Source organism: Rhinolophus sinicus, chromosome 17 (genome assembly GCF_057876585.1).
Source record: "Rhinolophus sinicus isolate RSI-liver-muscle chromosome 17, RSI-T2T, whole genome shotgun sequence".
In the NCBI taxonomy this organism is placed as follows: domain Eukaryota; kingdom Metazoa; phylum Chordata; class Mammalia; order Chiroptera; family Rhinolophidae; genus Rhinolophus; species Rhinolophus sinicus.
This window is the reverse complement of record NC_142517.1, coordinates 127,887,141-127,902,696: the sequence shown is the minus strand read 5'-3', so window position 1 is coordinate 127,902,696 and position 15,556 is coordinate 127,887,141. Positions and strand designations below refer to the sequence as shown.

The window sequence follows — 15,556 nt, the reverse complement described above, 5'->3', positions numbered from 1 at the left end:
GCTGTCATTTCAACAAGATATTTAATCATTCAAAATTGCAGCATAAAGTAGATCCATAAATTTCCCAGAAAGCTTTGTTTCTGCTAGTATATCATGTCTTCCAAGGAATAATACATACAGCCAGAGACCAAATGACTTCAGCTCTGCCCAAACACACTCTATGTAGTGTTTTATTTCTAAAATAAGCTGGATTTTTCTTTGCTTTCACTAGTGAAAGATGATGGCTTTCCTCTACAAGTTCAATGAACCTCATCCCTCTCAGCTGGGCCTGACTCCCATTTCTGCGGGACTTTAGTTTCATAACCAGTTAGACATTTAACAAGTCCGATAGCAATTTGATGCTGCAGCCTTCCTCCTGATCCCCGTCTGTCAGATTCTGGTAACACCACTCTCCAACTACCAGCCACCCTTGAAACGTGTAAAGCAGTGCGATGAGATGTCTAAAAAGCCTCTGGCTGTCAGAATAGCTCTTACACACAGTAAGTGTAAACAGGAAATTTTGTCAAGTTTCTCAATTGGCAGAAACCCTAACATCAGAAAATGCTAAAGCTTGTTAGCCCACGACATCTCTCTTATTCATGCTTGCTTACAGCACTGGGGCTGGCATCCTCCCCCTTTTTTCCACGTGGAGCTAAATGATAAAGAATTCAGGCACTCTCACCTCTGGTGAAGAAGGCCCTGGGAAGCAGCAACGCTGCCCAGGCATTCATTGATTCACCAAACACTTATTTGTCACCTACTAAGTGCCAGGCTATGAGGAAAAGGGCTACCAAAAGGATGATACCTAGATCCACTCATTACAGTCTTCCTCTTTAACAACTGAGGTATCCTGGATTCCAGAAACCTAGCTGGCAGGACACAAACAGCAAATTCTGAATTCCCAAACAACAGTCTAAAAGTCCAGCGAAAATGCCACGTTGCCCTGGAGCTCGGAAAACTTCCTAATCACCACGCGCTTAGAAGGTGCTCACTAAATGGTTGGTGAATCAAGAAACGCTGGTCCACGGGTGCAGTTCTTGGAAGGTGGGGCTTTTCAAAGAGAAAGTTCCAGAGATCGGGCCTTTCTTGGAAGATGTAACTAAGGCAGGACATATGTTTACCTTGCAACCACCCCCTTATTAGAGTTAAGAGAATGCATTCGTTTTCTACTGCTACATTAAAATAATACAAATTTAGTGGCTTAAAACAAGATCTATTTATTAGCTCACAGCTCTATAGATTGGAACTCCAGGTACAGCAGGGCTGGGATCCCTGCTCGGGATGTCAAGGTGTTGAGGCTTTAGGGGAATCCGCCTCTCAGCTCATTGTGGTGCTCCCTCCCTTACTGGCTCTCAGCTCCTGGGGGCTACATCCCCCACCAGTGGTCCCTCAACCTCCAAAGCCAGCAACGGAGAATGTCTCCCCCATAAAACCCCTCTTATGCTTTCAATCTCCGACTTCCCCTGTCTTTGACCTCTAGACCCAGATTTAAAGGATCATATGACTTGATTAAGCTCACACAGAAAACCTACCTAGTGTAAGGTCAACTGAATTGGTGCCTAAATTACTTCTGTAAAGTCCCTTCACTGTAACACCTCAACTGTTTGAATGAGTAAGTGGGAGCATGCGTGTGTACACACGGCTCAGGAATTTGGGGAGCCACCTCAGATTTCTGCGTAGAGCTAAAGTGACTTTCTGAGGATCAGAATTTGTATGGTTGTCCTCTTTTCCAGGAGCAGCAGCCACTGTATAGGATTTCAATCCCTGAACCTACTAAACCGTGCACAGCCACTGTGTCCCCAGCCCTGGAGGTGAAGAAGATAGAAGAAGTATGAGCATACAAGGTCCCTGATCTCAGGAAGCTCCAAGGATAGTCAGGGAGACGACGTCTGTGCCCCCATCTGAGAAATGACAAAGACGGCTCATCATTTGTGGGAAGAACAGTGTAGGACGGCTCTGAGGAAGAAGTGGGGACTTGAAATTATCACTGAGGAATGAGCAGGCCATTGCACAATAGACATAAGTTAGAGCTACTCTGACCAGTTCAGCTCCCTGAAGCTGCCTTCTGACCAGACCCTAAGCAATACTGGGGCAGCTGGGGCTTTTGTGCTGGAAACACATGAGGAGCTAAATGGAAGCAGAGGCACTCTCTGGCCAGGGAGGGCTTCGACAGCAGCAAAGCTTAGGAAAACCGAGCATCAGAGGTCGGGCTAATGGCAGGAGGAACTAACGGGCCTCAGCTGCTCTGCCAAAACGCGTCTCCACGTAGGGTTGTCTCTTTTTCACTCTGGGAACATGAGCAGGACTGAATTTTGACTCAAATTACAAGGTCCCAGGGGCAGCACCAAAATTTACCTGTGCTGCTTTACTTCTGAAGACCCTTCAGTGGATTCCAAGGAGAAATTTCAAGCCCTTGAGCTTTGGTCTTGTCTGAACTGGCTGCGTGGTGGCAGAGCTGACCCGACGGGCTGGGCTCGTGACACACGAAAGGGAGAGTACAGAGCTAAGCAATCCTTGTTCACCCTTCAGAAAGCCTGGCTTTCAAGACAACTATCTAGCTAAAGGGGTCAAGAAATCCAGCATTTGGACTCAAAATAGGTCCTCTGTGCTAGGCAGTACCTGTTTTTGCCTTGCCTGAGCTGACAAGCCTCATGGCTTAGACTTGTGGGCAATGGCTGCAAGTAAATGCAATTTACGGGGGAAATAAACACATACTAGTTGAATGTTTTCAAAATATTGCACCCACTGCATCCTCTATCCATTACCCTGAGTACCCCCTTGTTAGCAAGTGGCAAAAGGGCCTGCTAAGCAATAATTTTTAGAGTTGTCTCCTTGCATTAACATCCTGTGAAACCGTTTAACAAGAATTGTTAAATACCACCCCAATCACTTTCATTTCATGGTTACTTCTGGCAGGTACACACGGTAAAAGCTGATATTCGGGGGCTGATTAACACAGACTTTTCCTTTGCTCAAGGGAGATAAAATTTTAAGTGTCCTCTATGATGGCTTGACTTTTCAGAGGCCTGGAAGGAACCAGATTCCTTTCCAAGAGAGTGTCTTTAGGTCGGAGTAGCCAGAAAATTTCTGAGGAATGATAACTTCTATAGGGAGGATCGCCCAAGGGAAAACAGAACATCATTTCCCAATTCCAAGTTGAGTCTCCCTCATTTATTTATTCAGTCAACAAATATTCATTGAACGTCTGCTGCATGCCAGGCACTGTACTAGAATGGAGGTACAGTGTTAGGGAGCTAAATTCCCTCAAGGAATTAAAAGGAAGACAGACATCAATCAAATGATCTCACAATAAAATGTAAAATTATAACTGTGACTCTTGTTTCAAGGGAGGATTAATCAAGTCAGAGAGGATGGGCCAGACATTCCAAGGTTGATCTAAAGATGTTAACTTGGTGAAGGGGCTGGAGGGAGGCCAGGGGGTAGGAGAGAGCCTAGCCACAGACCGTGGGAGGAATTGAAGGGGGCCAGTGGGGCAGAGCCATTGAGGAGTATTATGGACTGAAATGTGTCCCCCCACACACATTCATATGTTGAAGCCCCCAATGTGACAATATTTGGAGATAGGGCCTTCGGGGAGGGAATAAAGGTTAAATGAAGTCATAGGGTAGGGCCCGAATCCAACAGGACTGGTGTCCTTATCAGAAAAGGAAGAGATTTCTCTCTTGGAGTGTGCACAGAGGAAGTGCCATGCCAGGACTCAGGGAGAAGGCTGCTATCTGCAAAACAAGGAAGACGTCTCACTAGGAACCAACCCTGCCGGCACCTTAATCTCAGATTTCTAGCCTCCAGAACAGTGAGAAAATAAATGCCACTTGTTGATGTTGAAGCCACTCGGTCTGTGGTATTTTTTTATGTCAGGCCAAGCAGATTAACATAAGGGAGAACTTCTCTGGATAAAGTTGAAGAGGCAGCCAACCATGCGGGGTCTTATGGTGAGGATTTGGACCCTTGACATAAGAGCTATTGGGAAGCCACAGACGGGCTTGGATTTGTTGGGTTGTGGATAGGGCCATCACTGAGATCCCAGTGGCTGCAGCATGAAGAACAGCCTGGACAAGGCAAGAATAGATGCAGACATTCCTCCAGTGGTGACATGTCAAGTTTAGGTCCCTCACGTAGAGAGCAGACTCGCTGGATGCAAAGAAAGGTATTCCAGGAGCCTGAGGTCTTTGAAGGTCCTCAGAAAGGAAAGTGCCCACTAGAGAGGAGGTCCCAGGTGAGGCTGAACATATCTGTTTACAAGAACTTACAGCAGCAACGATGACCAGTCTTCTCTCCGGTGCTCAGTAAGTAGCCAAGGAGTAGAGGTAGAGAGTCAGTTGGATGGTCTCAGGGTGGGAGACCAGCAGAGAAGGAGAGCAGAAGGAAAAGGCAGTAGAGATGGCAGTGTCATTCAACGGGTAGACCAGGGGACCTTGTCTACTGGGGCAGAATGGGGTTCCTTGATTCCCAATTCAATATTCTTCCTCTGTGCTGTCTCTGCTCGCAAATGGCTTTTATTCTGAATGGTTTTAGCATTAATAAGCCGAATGCTTTGCTCAGCTGAGACCTCTGCTGCCTTGCTACACTTTGGCAGCCCCCATGAGGCATGCAACTAAGACAGATGAACAGACTTGCTAATGAATGGGGACTGGGATTCCAATATTCCCTTGCACGGGAATTATGCATCTCTCCAGCACAGAAATGAAATCTTCGAGACAGCCTGATTATAAAAATAAAGCAGCATTATTATGTTTGTCTGCCAGGCTGATCACAGGACACTTGCAATTTATGACAGATAGCACAAATAGAAAAACAAGCATGAAATACCACTTATTACAGCCACTTCTACCTCAGTAAAGGGAAGAAAAGAACACAGGTGATAGCCTGAATATTTGAGGCAAAACTTTTTCCTGACATAGCCAAACATTTGAGTCAAAATAATATACCAAATAAGTCACTAATTTAATTTTGGTACTATTTCCCTGAGAGACTGAATTGGCATACCTCTTTATACCACAGAAAAAGCTTTTGCTAAGAAAATTAATGACATAAACACGATTATAAGACCAATATTTAAACTAATCCAACAACTATTTAAAAATTCTTCTGGCATTTTAGAAGCATTTAAAGGCATCCATTTCCATGTAATCAGTGGATATACACTAGGGTAGAGAGATTGATTTTTCAGTTAATTTTATTTTGGGGTGCAGAATTTCATGAAGTCAGTGAACGGGAGCTGGAGAAACACATGAAACAGATGCCAACCTACTCACAATGGAAGGTCTGGCCAAATCAGACCAGTCAATCCTGAAAGAATGAAAAATGACAAGAATGATGCCAGGACAAGTGTTTCAGTGACGGTGATTCAAAGAGCAAAGGATCAGGAGAAGGCCTTGGAAGAAAGCCCTCCACATCACCTTGCTGAGAGGATCAGACACAAAGGCCATCATACAGTTTCATCAGAAAAAGTATGCCCTCAAAAAAGCCACACTTGTTTCATTCTGAAAAATTATTATAAGAATTAACATATAATTATAACCCATTTGACAAAATATAAGACAAATTTCTTTTCATAATTTTCACTTTTGTTTTTCACAGTGAAGTCCCAGTCAAGCCTCTTTTCATATGAAATGTTGGGCTCCATTTTAAGGAACTAACTAAGAGTTCTTGTCAGATACTGATTGTCCCCAGATAAACAAGACTCACTATCAACATCAGTTCTTTTTCTCCCTCCCCCATCACTCCCCCATTCGCTCTGTCTCTCTCTCTCTCCATGGTGCACATACATATACACATGACTTGACATCTAACTCTGGGGTCAAAAAACCTACAGCGTGGTATTCTGATCTCCTCACCTCCTGACCCACCCCAACTTTCTTTTTGAAGTTGTCCAGTTACAGCAGCAACTCTCAACCATCTTTTTCCATCCAAGTACACATGAGGAGCAGCCAAAACAGCTCAGTTGGGAGCGTGTAAGAGTGAAGATCAAATATACATGATGGGTGATGTCCACATTCAAGATTTCCCCCCAGGAGCTCCCCAAATCGACGTGTAATTCCTGCCACTACATGCAACTGCTTCCCTTTCCCTCCAACTCTGGAGAGCAAATCAGGATGCAAAAGAGTGTAATTATTATAGAGTCCTCAGTCTTCTATGATGTTTCTTTAATTTCATAATTTCACAATTACCTGTAAAACGTTTTTATGGTAACTACATTTGACAGCCAATCACTGCCGCACAGATCTCCTGGAAGTAGCTGTGACCTAGTCCTCATCACCTCATGTTCTTGAAAGCTAGTAATTAAAACGACAGTAGATTCCTTTTAGTTTTTAGCACTTTACTAGAAATTTTAATAAATGTAATTAAGCATTCTTGATTAATTTAACTTTTTAATTTTGTATGTATACGCTAAGGTAATTTAATATGTGTCACACATACACAAGTTGATAATATTCTGTACAGATTTTCCACCAGCTATACACCAAGGAATTTTGACGGTTCAGGTAGCCCAAGTTTATTGTTACGTCAATAACTAAATGTTGTTTTTATTGATGACTGACTTTTCTTTTAACTCAATGACATCACATTTCTGAGTTTTTCTTCTGATAGCCCCACTTCTTTCTCACTGACATTTCTGTTTCACCATCTACTCTCTGTCCCTTGGACATATATTTAAGTTCTTGAAACTGTTGCATCTCTGATAAAATGGGACTGAATCTGGCGCCCTCATCAATGAGTGGATATGAGCATAACTGTCTTGCACAGAGACTATGTTCGGTAAATTGTGGCTGTTATTATTGCTCATTAGCATTTTCTCTTAATATTTATTTCTGTAAATGCTCAATATTCTTTTATATTTTAATCTTTAAAGAGACTGCTTTTGTTAGATCGTTATAGCTGTTACAATGTTACCACAAATGTAGCAAGTTAAAACAATATATATATATTTATTATCCTCTGGAGGTCAGATGTCCAAAATTGGTTTTATTGAGCTAATATCAGTGGATTAGCAGGGTTGTATTCCTATCTGGAGGTCCTAGGGGGAAATCTATTTCCTTACCTTGTCCAGCTTCTAGAGACCACTTACCTTTCTTTCTTTCTTCCTTCCTTCCTTCCTTCCTTCCTTCCTTCCTTCCTTCCTTCCTTCCTTCTTTCTTTCTTTCCTTCTTTCCTTCCTTCCTTCCCTCTCTCTCTCCCTCCTCCCTCCCTCTCTCCTTCCCTCCCTCTTTCCTTCCCTTCCTCTCTCTCTCTCTCTTTCATTCTTAATAACTGATAGTTTGTACGTCTTCTTTCTCTTCACCTTTTTCATCCATCCCCCAAACCCCTTCTCCTCTAGCAATGATCAGTTTGTTTGTTCTCTGTTCCTCTGAGTCTGTTACTGTTTTGTTTGTTCATTTATTTGTTCTTTAGATTCCAAATATAAATGAGATCATCAGGTATTTGTCTTTCTCTGTCTGACTTACTCCACTCGGCACAATACTGTCAAGGTCCACCCATGTTGTTGCAAACAGCAAGATTTCATTCTTTTTATGGCTGAGTAAAATTCTATTTATATGCTCATATGTACCACATCCATTCATCAATCTATGGACACCTAGGTTGCTTCCATGTCTTAGCTATTGAAAACAATGCTGCAGTGAACATAGTGGTGTATATATCTTTTCAAATTATTGTTTTCGTTTTCTTTGAAGTGGAATTACTGCATCGTATGGTAGTTCTATTTTTAATTTTTTCCAGGAACCTCCATACTCTTTTCCACAGTGGCTGCACCAATTTACAACCCCAAAAGAAAAATACAGTATACTTCTTTTAAACTACTTTTGCTCCACTTTGAGTGGGTGACATCTAACAGCAAGCCACATGGGCAATGACACAAATATTGGTGTCCATGGACCTGAATGCCCCATGCACTGAAATCAGCTCCAAGGGAGAGTTGAGAAAGATAAGATGGAAGGTCTGGAGAAGCCTGTTGAAAAAAAGGCCCATTTTGCATATCCTCAACAACTGTAGAATAAAAAGCCAAATGCACCAGTTGCTTTCTCCAGAAGAGGCAAATATTCTGACCAGCAACCTATTCTGTCATCAGTCAAGTATTACCATGACCATATTAGCCATAACCTTGCAAAAGGTAATAAGTCTAGCACTAATTTCTTATTGAGCTGCCAAGAGTTATGAAGAAACACTTGTCTTTCCAGGAATGTACACTTTTATGTTTTGTTTTCTCCTGCAAATTGCTTGAGAGCTAGGAGGCATCCCAGCATCTTTCTCTCCCAGAGTTCCCAATTTGTTTTCATTATTCACCAGCCCAGCACCTCAACTAGACTGAGACACAGTTGCAAAAGATGTAGGAAGGAAATTAATATTTTCTACATAGACTTCCTTATCTCGGGTAGATTTATGAATTTCGTTTCTGTTATGCAGAAATTAGCATTCTTACAACAAGGGGGGAAATCCTTAATTGTTTTTTTATTGCCTCAAGAGCTCCAAAGACATCTTGTGCTATGTCATCATTTACATTTCACATTAAATGCAAAGTGTTTGAAATGAACAAATATTTGTTTTAATTTGATACATCTGTTAGCTGAAATGCTGAAACGACAGCTAACTCACTATATTAAATTCAGCAATTTGTAAACAATTTATATATTCATTTGTTCTGGGTTAAAAATGCCCCAAAGCTTAAGTTTTATGAAACCCACAAAGTAAATTGCATTGTATTAATCTGATGGATGCAGGCCATGATTTCTTCCTCTTCACTCCATTAATTTATTTCCTAATTTGAGTTAATTAGTGAGGTTCCTATTTTTAAAAGCTCTTTAAATTCACTGGGAGAGTGGCACATTTACAAGAATTGCTTTGAAAACCTACTGCAGAGGAAATGGGCTAAATACAAACGGTAAATTTCTCTGAGACGTTATCATACTTTGAGCACCTGATTGCCACTCAACAAGCTTTATGCCTGGAACACAGTGGGTGATGAATACACCGTTGTTACAAGAAAGAGGGAGAGAACTAGACGTAAGGAATGAGAGCAGCTTCAAGAACAAACTCATTCCAGACGATAATTGTGTGAGCTATCTTCCAGGTCCTATTCATCTCGAAATAAAAGCTGTGGCGTTCTGATTTTATGCTTCAAAATGGAGACGACTTTAAGTTGGAACAATATCCCGCAGGAAGAAAAGAGATATCTATGCGGGGAAAAACAAAAAGTCACAGAGGCTGGTCCAATAGAGAACAAAGAGAAATCAATAATCAATTACTTTTCCTTGGTTCAATTTAGCCGCAATATTACTAAATTAGAGTAGGAGGTAGGTGCCCTGAACTAAAAAAAAAAAGGGATAGGGGAAGGAAATTCATTCACACTGAGGTATAAACTACTGCTAAAAGTTTAAGATATGCTTAAGGGTGTTTGGGAGAAGAGAGAACTAGCCTTTCCACAGATGTTCAAGCGTTAAGCAAATGCAATGTTCATTCCTTCCTGGAATATTTTGGGCAGCAGCCATTTGAGTGAGAGACAGTGAGTTGGGTTATGGGCCCTTCCAAAGTCTCCAGAGAAAGTTGTCTTCTTACTCCAATTTCCAGAAAGGTTGGCCCTGGGAGGCAGCAACACCACCAGCCTAATCTAGGTAGCACCTTCCTTGGCAAAGTCCTGCTTTATTTCATTTTTCCCTTCACCAGGAGCCTGTGAAAGCCACAGACAGCCAATCACTTCCCTTCCCTGAAAAGCAAAGAGAGAATCTGGGAGCTACACTTACAAGGTGTGACCAAACAATACAGTGAATGTTTAAATTAAAAAAATTATTACAGTAAAAGGCACATTGCCATTAATCCCCCTCAAAATACTCCCCCTCTCTTCGAACACACTTGTCCCATCATTCTTGCCACTTTCTGAAGCAGCTCTGGAAGTCCTCTTTTGTAAGAGTCTTTACTTCATCCTCCATCATGACAATGCTCTGTGTCACACATCACTTCTGGTATATGGCAATTTCAGTCAAATAAAAACCTTACGGTGTGTCCTCATCTACCTTATTCACCAGATCTGGCACCGTGAGACTTCTGGCTCTTCCCCAAAGTCATAATGATTCAGGACATCGAGGCAGCCAACACAGCACAACTAAAGACACTCATGAAAGAGGTCTTCCAGAACTGCTTCAGAAAGTGGCAAGAATGATGGGATGAGTGTGTTCGAAGCGACAGGGGGTATTTTGGGGGTATTAATGGCAATGCGTCTTTTACTGTAATAATTTTTTTTTTTACTTAAACATTCACCATATTGTTTGATCATACCTCGTATGTGCATTTGAACTAGGTCTTCTCTTCTGTAAGCCTCAAGTTCCTCCTCTATAAAATGGAAATGTAAATCACCTAACACAGCCGCTGATGCAAAGGAGGCATCCAAAAATTACAAACTCCCTCCTTTCATTTTGCACAGACACAAAGTCAAGTCAGTTGTATGAACACACCAGAAGCCAGAGTCAGGGCTGGGACAAGACTAGGCTCTTTCCATCTCTTCAATTGCCTTCAATTTTCTTTTCATGCCAAACTCTTGGTCCTGGAACCTGTTGCTCAGGTTTCCCACACCAAAACAAACAGTACCATGATTTATTCCTTCTCCTGACTCCACACTGAAAAGGGGAGAGGGCAGAGAGGAAACATTTGTTACATTGACTCCCCCGTGACACTGACACACCCACATCTTTTTCTTGTTTCTGCTAAAAAAAATATTTTTTAATAGCTTCTCTCGCACAAACATTGCGTCTCCATTGAAGCCCCATCTCTCAGAGGGCAGCAACCAGACCCCTCTTCTGAAGGCTTGGGGTTCTGCAGATGGTGGGCTCCTTCCTTCCTGACAGAAGGGCCTGACTTTAAATATTTGCATCACAACAAAATTTGGAAAATGAAGAGCTTTCTCTCATGGGAATTGGGTATTTTAGATGATCAACCAAGTCCCAGGAATCTGTGAAGCCAGATTTTCTCGATCACACAAACACGGGGTGGCCCTGCCATGTTTCTCTTCTCAGATGAGGGGCAGACCAACCACAGCAGAAACTCAGGCCTCACCCTGGGGAGAGCTGTCTGAGAGCTGCAGTTTCTTAAGATTAGGTAGATCACTCTGGGGAAATAAAACAGCAGCTTGGAGAGTGTGTATTCTAACAGCCTTGCTTCTCCAAAGGAGAAGAAAAACAGACAAACAAACGAAAACAAAATCTAACTGCCTGAGAAGGGTTCTCCAAGGTAAAGGCAGGCTCAAAATATCCACAGTACTTGACCTTTCTCAAAGGAGTTCCACCTCTTCCTCATTACATAATTTGACCCACCCCTTTCCCTGTATTATTATCCCCATTTTATCCAAGAGTCGCTGGAGGTCCCAAAGGTGCCATTCTGGAATATACCCAGACCTTCTGACTTCTGGTCTAGTGCTGTTTTCACCATAACCTTAATCCTCAAAACAGACAGAAGAAACAACAAGAGACTCAGATCAATGCCTGTTCTGCCTCAAGAACTTAAGTTTACACTTTGAAGGCAAGACGTCGTGTTAAGAAGGCCACAGGGAGTCGCCGGGTGGGGTGGGGTGGGGGTGGGGTGTGCTCCCAGGCTGCCCTCCACCCAGGACTCACTCAGGAAGAGGATGGTCTGCCTCCTGGCTGCGCGGCTCTCCTGGCTCTCGGACTTCCTCAGCTGCTCCTGCTGCCCCTTGCAGTCCAGGGTGCCCTGCTTGCTCCTCTTGAGCACCTGCATCATATTCCAGCACATGAAGGTCACGGTAACCAGGACCACGAGGTAGACCACAAAGGCGCTGAAGATGCTGGACTGGAACACGGTCCAGCGGCTGGAGAGGTTGGTACAGATGGACATGTTGGAGGTCTCTGGTTGCTCGTGGTGGCGGGTGAGCGAGTGGTTGCAAGAGAGACCCCGGTGACTGTGCACGTGCACCAGGGGGTACTCAATTCCCATGGCGAAAAGCAAAGGCAGCGCCACCAGGGTGGAGGCGATCCAGACGAAGCCAATCAGCAGCTTCACCTGGCGGGGCCCCGACACGGCCTTATACCGGAAGGGGTGGCAGATGGCGACGTAGCGCTCGAAGCTGAGCGTAAGCACGTGCAACAACGTGGCGTAGCTGCAGGTCTCGAAGAGGAAATTGTGAAGCTTACAGGACAGGGCGGAGCTGGGCGTTGTCAGGGGGTTCCAGATGATGCTGTAGAACTCCATGGGCATGCCAATGAGGAAGACCAAGATGTCCGAGCAAGCCAGACTCACCATGTGATCCGTCACCTCCTTCTGCAGGTAGCCCTTCTTCTGCAGCACCTGGGTGACCCGAATGGTGACACTGTTCCCCAGGATGCCCATCACGAAGATGACCAGGTTTACCAGGATGAGACTGATTTTGATCCAGGTGGCCACCTCGAATTCGGGGACATGGCTGTGATCGATAACATTGGAGCAGTCACTGCCGAGGCCTCCGGGTGACGCCATCAGGAAGAAAGCCACAAACCACCAGGACCCAAGATCTTAATGTATTTCCTCTCAGTGGAGCCCAGAGTTCTTGGCTACAACTCAGCAGGGTTTTTTCTCACTGGCGCTTACCTGGAAAAGGTAACTTAGTACTTCAGGTGCTTTCATGGAAACTTCCTGGAGCAGCCCAACCTGGCAGAGGCCCGGGAGGTGCCTAGGGGTGGAGTTTTGGGGCGTGTGTAAGAGTGAGGCGGGGAGAGCGCAAAGGAAGTTAGGTTCTAACCTCCTGGCAGGCAGGGAGCCCCACAGCCCCCAGCACGCCGGCCCTTCTCGGTGCCCTAGGAGCGCTTCGCCCTGCAGCCCTCCGCTCCCCTCCCGGCACTTGCCTGCCCCAACCCAACCTCCAGGAGCAACCTCTTGGGCGCTGCTGGAGGCTGGTTGGTCAGAGATCAATTATTAACCACCTCTAACTGTTCTCAGCGGCCGTCTGCTCAGATCTTGGCTCGGGAGCACCGAGCGACGGTGGCCCCACCTCCCCCGCCGCCTACGCCGCGACCGCCGAGCCAGCGGTGGCCCGCTGCCCAGACGCGCATCCCAGGAGTCAGAGCCAGTTGGAGTGCGCTCCCGGGCTTGGCGTCCAGGACCGAGGCTGGGAAAGACAAACTTCCCTTCTCCTGCCCTGCCCCCACTGCCACAGCTGCACTGGGGTTCCTTCCAAAGTTGGGCCACCACCTGTTTAGGTGCGGCTAGACCCCGGCGCCCGCCTCAGTCGCTGGCCAGTTGTCCGGGTTGCCCTTGGAGGAGGCAGCAAGCGCTCGCCTCCTTAGTGCCCTGCCTCCTCCTTCCGGGCCATGGGGTGTTTGCAGTGAATGGCTGGGCTGAGCGCTGCCGGAGCCGCTGCCTCAGGAAGTCCGCCCAAAGCAAGCTAATAATTCTAAAAGCCCTGCGTTTTCATGTTCCGCACGTGGCTCTGCCTCGCCTTCCTGCTGAGGGATTCAAGGAGAGCTGGGTTCCTCCTTTCAGTTTCACTCCACAGCTCAGGCCCTTCTCCCGACAGCAGCGGGAAGTCTTTAATTGGGGCCATGCATATGGATAAGGATGCCACAATGGTCCAGGGTGCCGCTGCTGGGGACCGGTCCACCGGAGGGAGTGCAGCCAGGAAGTCAAGGATAGCAGAATTAGGTTGCAGGGCAGTCCCTGCAGGGCCACTGAGTGAAAATGGCATTAAGGATCACGGCATTTTCCTTCTCTTCAGAGAGAGGAAAACCTCTGATGGGCCCATTTTCATCTTCTATTTCCAAAATCATAGGGAGTGGTGGGGAGAGGAGTAGGGAGGCTGTCCTATGCATTGCAGAATGCTTAACACCTACATGACCCCCTACCCCCATTGTCATAGCTAAAATGTCTGCAGATGTTGCCAAATGTCTTCTTAGGGGCCAAAATGGGCTCAGGTGGAGAACCACCGCCTTGAAGGAAGGCAATAGATCCCTATGATCTGCCCATGGTAAGGGCCTTGCATGAGGCCTATGCTAAAAAAAAGTCCTTAAATTATCAAAACCACTCCCCTCCTCATGATGTGACCATTGTACAGATGAAGACACTGGGGTGTCCAAAGGACAGGTGCTTCCCCAAGGCCATAATACAGTGAGTGAGAGACTTGAAATTAACCCAGACTGTCAAACCCTGAGTCTACACTCCTGACAGGGAGGGAATTCTGGGAGCACAGTGGGTGCTCAGGAAATGAATCCTGAATGATGCACAAAAAGATATAGGGACTGTATTCTGAACCCAACCCCAGACACATGGTCTGAGGACCTCAGGGAAAAATTTTTTTTCCCCTCTTTCTCTGTTTGTTCTCTCTGTTAAATTACAAGCTCCAAGGCCAAGAACTATATCTTTTCCCTCTCTGACACCTGTCCACATCACCCTAAATAGTATGTTTTGCCAGAGCCCTCCCCCACCCTCATGTGTGCTATTTGACCTACTTACTGGCTGGGAAACTCCTAACTCGTTTCTTTATTGGTGAAGGGCACTTACCTAAAGGACCTGGAGGGCCATATAGCTATCTCACAAAGCTCACGGGGCAAGCATGGACTCTCAGGGCTTCATAGCCACAGTTTAGCATCTTGAATGGACTCCTCTCCAAAAGACCGTCCATGGTTCTCCCATCCCAGAGCTATTGAGAAGGTGGTCTAGGAAGACACACATCCCAGCCTGCCACCACCACCACCAGCACCACCACCACCACCAGCACCAGCACCAACACCAGCAGCAGCATACACACACACACTGATTGGCCCCTGCCCACTTCTTTCATCTCTATAGGAAATAAGCTGGGAGTCTCACAAGTATTCCTCAGCCATAGATACTTCCTTTGAAATCCTCTTGGTCATTTCATTCTCTGAGCCCCTATTACATGAGCCCCTATTACAGCCCCTATTTCAATCCTCACAAGGCTACAAGGTGGACATTATTACCCCATTTTACAGATGAGGAAATTAAGGACCAGGATAATTAAGTTACTGACCATAAAGGGTCAGAGGCAGGATTCAAACTCAGATCCATGTGGCACTAAAGCACTTTCTACTCTGGGCTGCTATCCCTCTGTGTAGGACAAGACTGTGCCAGGTGGAATAGTAGAACTTTGGGGAGACAAATTTTTTTTTAAGTCACTTGCACTGATGTTTTTCCTCTCCCCAGCTGCAGCACGCCAGTTATTCCACAATATATTTGATAAATCCAATTTGTTCTGCTCAGACAAGATTTCCATCATTGTCCAATTGCTTTCATCAAAAAATTTTCCCCAAAGTGTGAACAAAGATTACAAACGTGTAGCCAAACACTGAAAATCAAGCTAATTAAAATTCACTCCTTACAGTAGAGATGGAAAAATGCATTTTGAACAAAGGTCCAAGAGAATTAAATTTTCATTTCACCTTTGCTTTTTCTAAGACTAATTAAAAACTGTTTAATGTGCTCTCATTTGTTGATAACAGACTGGTATAACACCTGGCCTAGATCTATGTAATCTGGATTTTTTTAATTAGCATATTGTATAAAGAAAGGAAAGAAAATTGAAAGGAAAAAATACTTTAGGTACCCTTTGATTTCAGCTCTACTC

The 15,556-nt window shown here is 44.9% G+C and overlaps 1 protein-coding gene across 1 annotated transcript in view; it reads right to left on the bottom strand.

Moving 5' to 3' along the window:
• GPR39 (G protein-coupled receptor 39) overlaps nucleotides 1-12,825 on the bottom strand; it is a 203,051-nt gene extending 190,226 nt beyond the window's left edge. Inside the window, exon 1 of the mRNA XM_074335467.2 lies at nucleotides 11,601-12,825. Coding sequence (XP_074191568.2) covers nucleotides 11,601-12,456 — 856 coding nt within the window. The 5' untranslated portion in view covers nucleotides 12,457-12,825. The remainder of the gene's footprint in view (nucleotides 1-11,600) is intronic.
• Nucleotides 12,826-15,556: the final 2,731 nt, after the last annotated feature.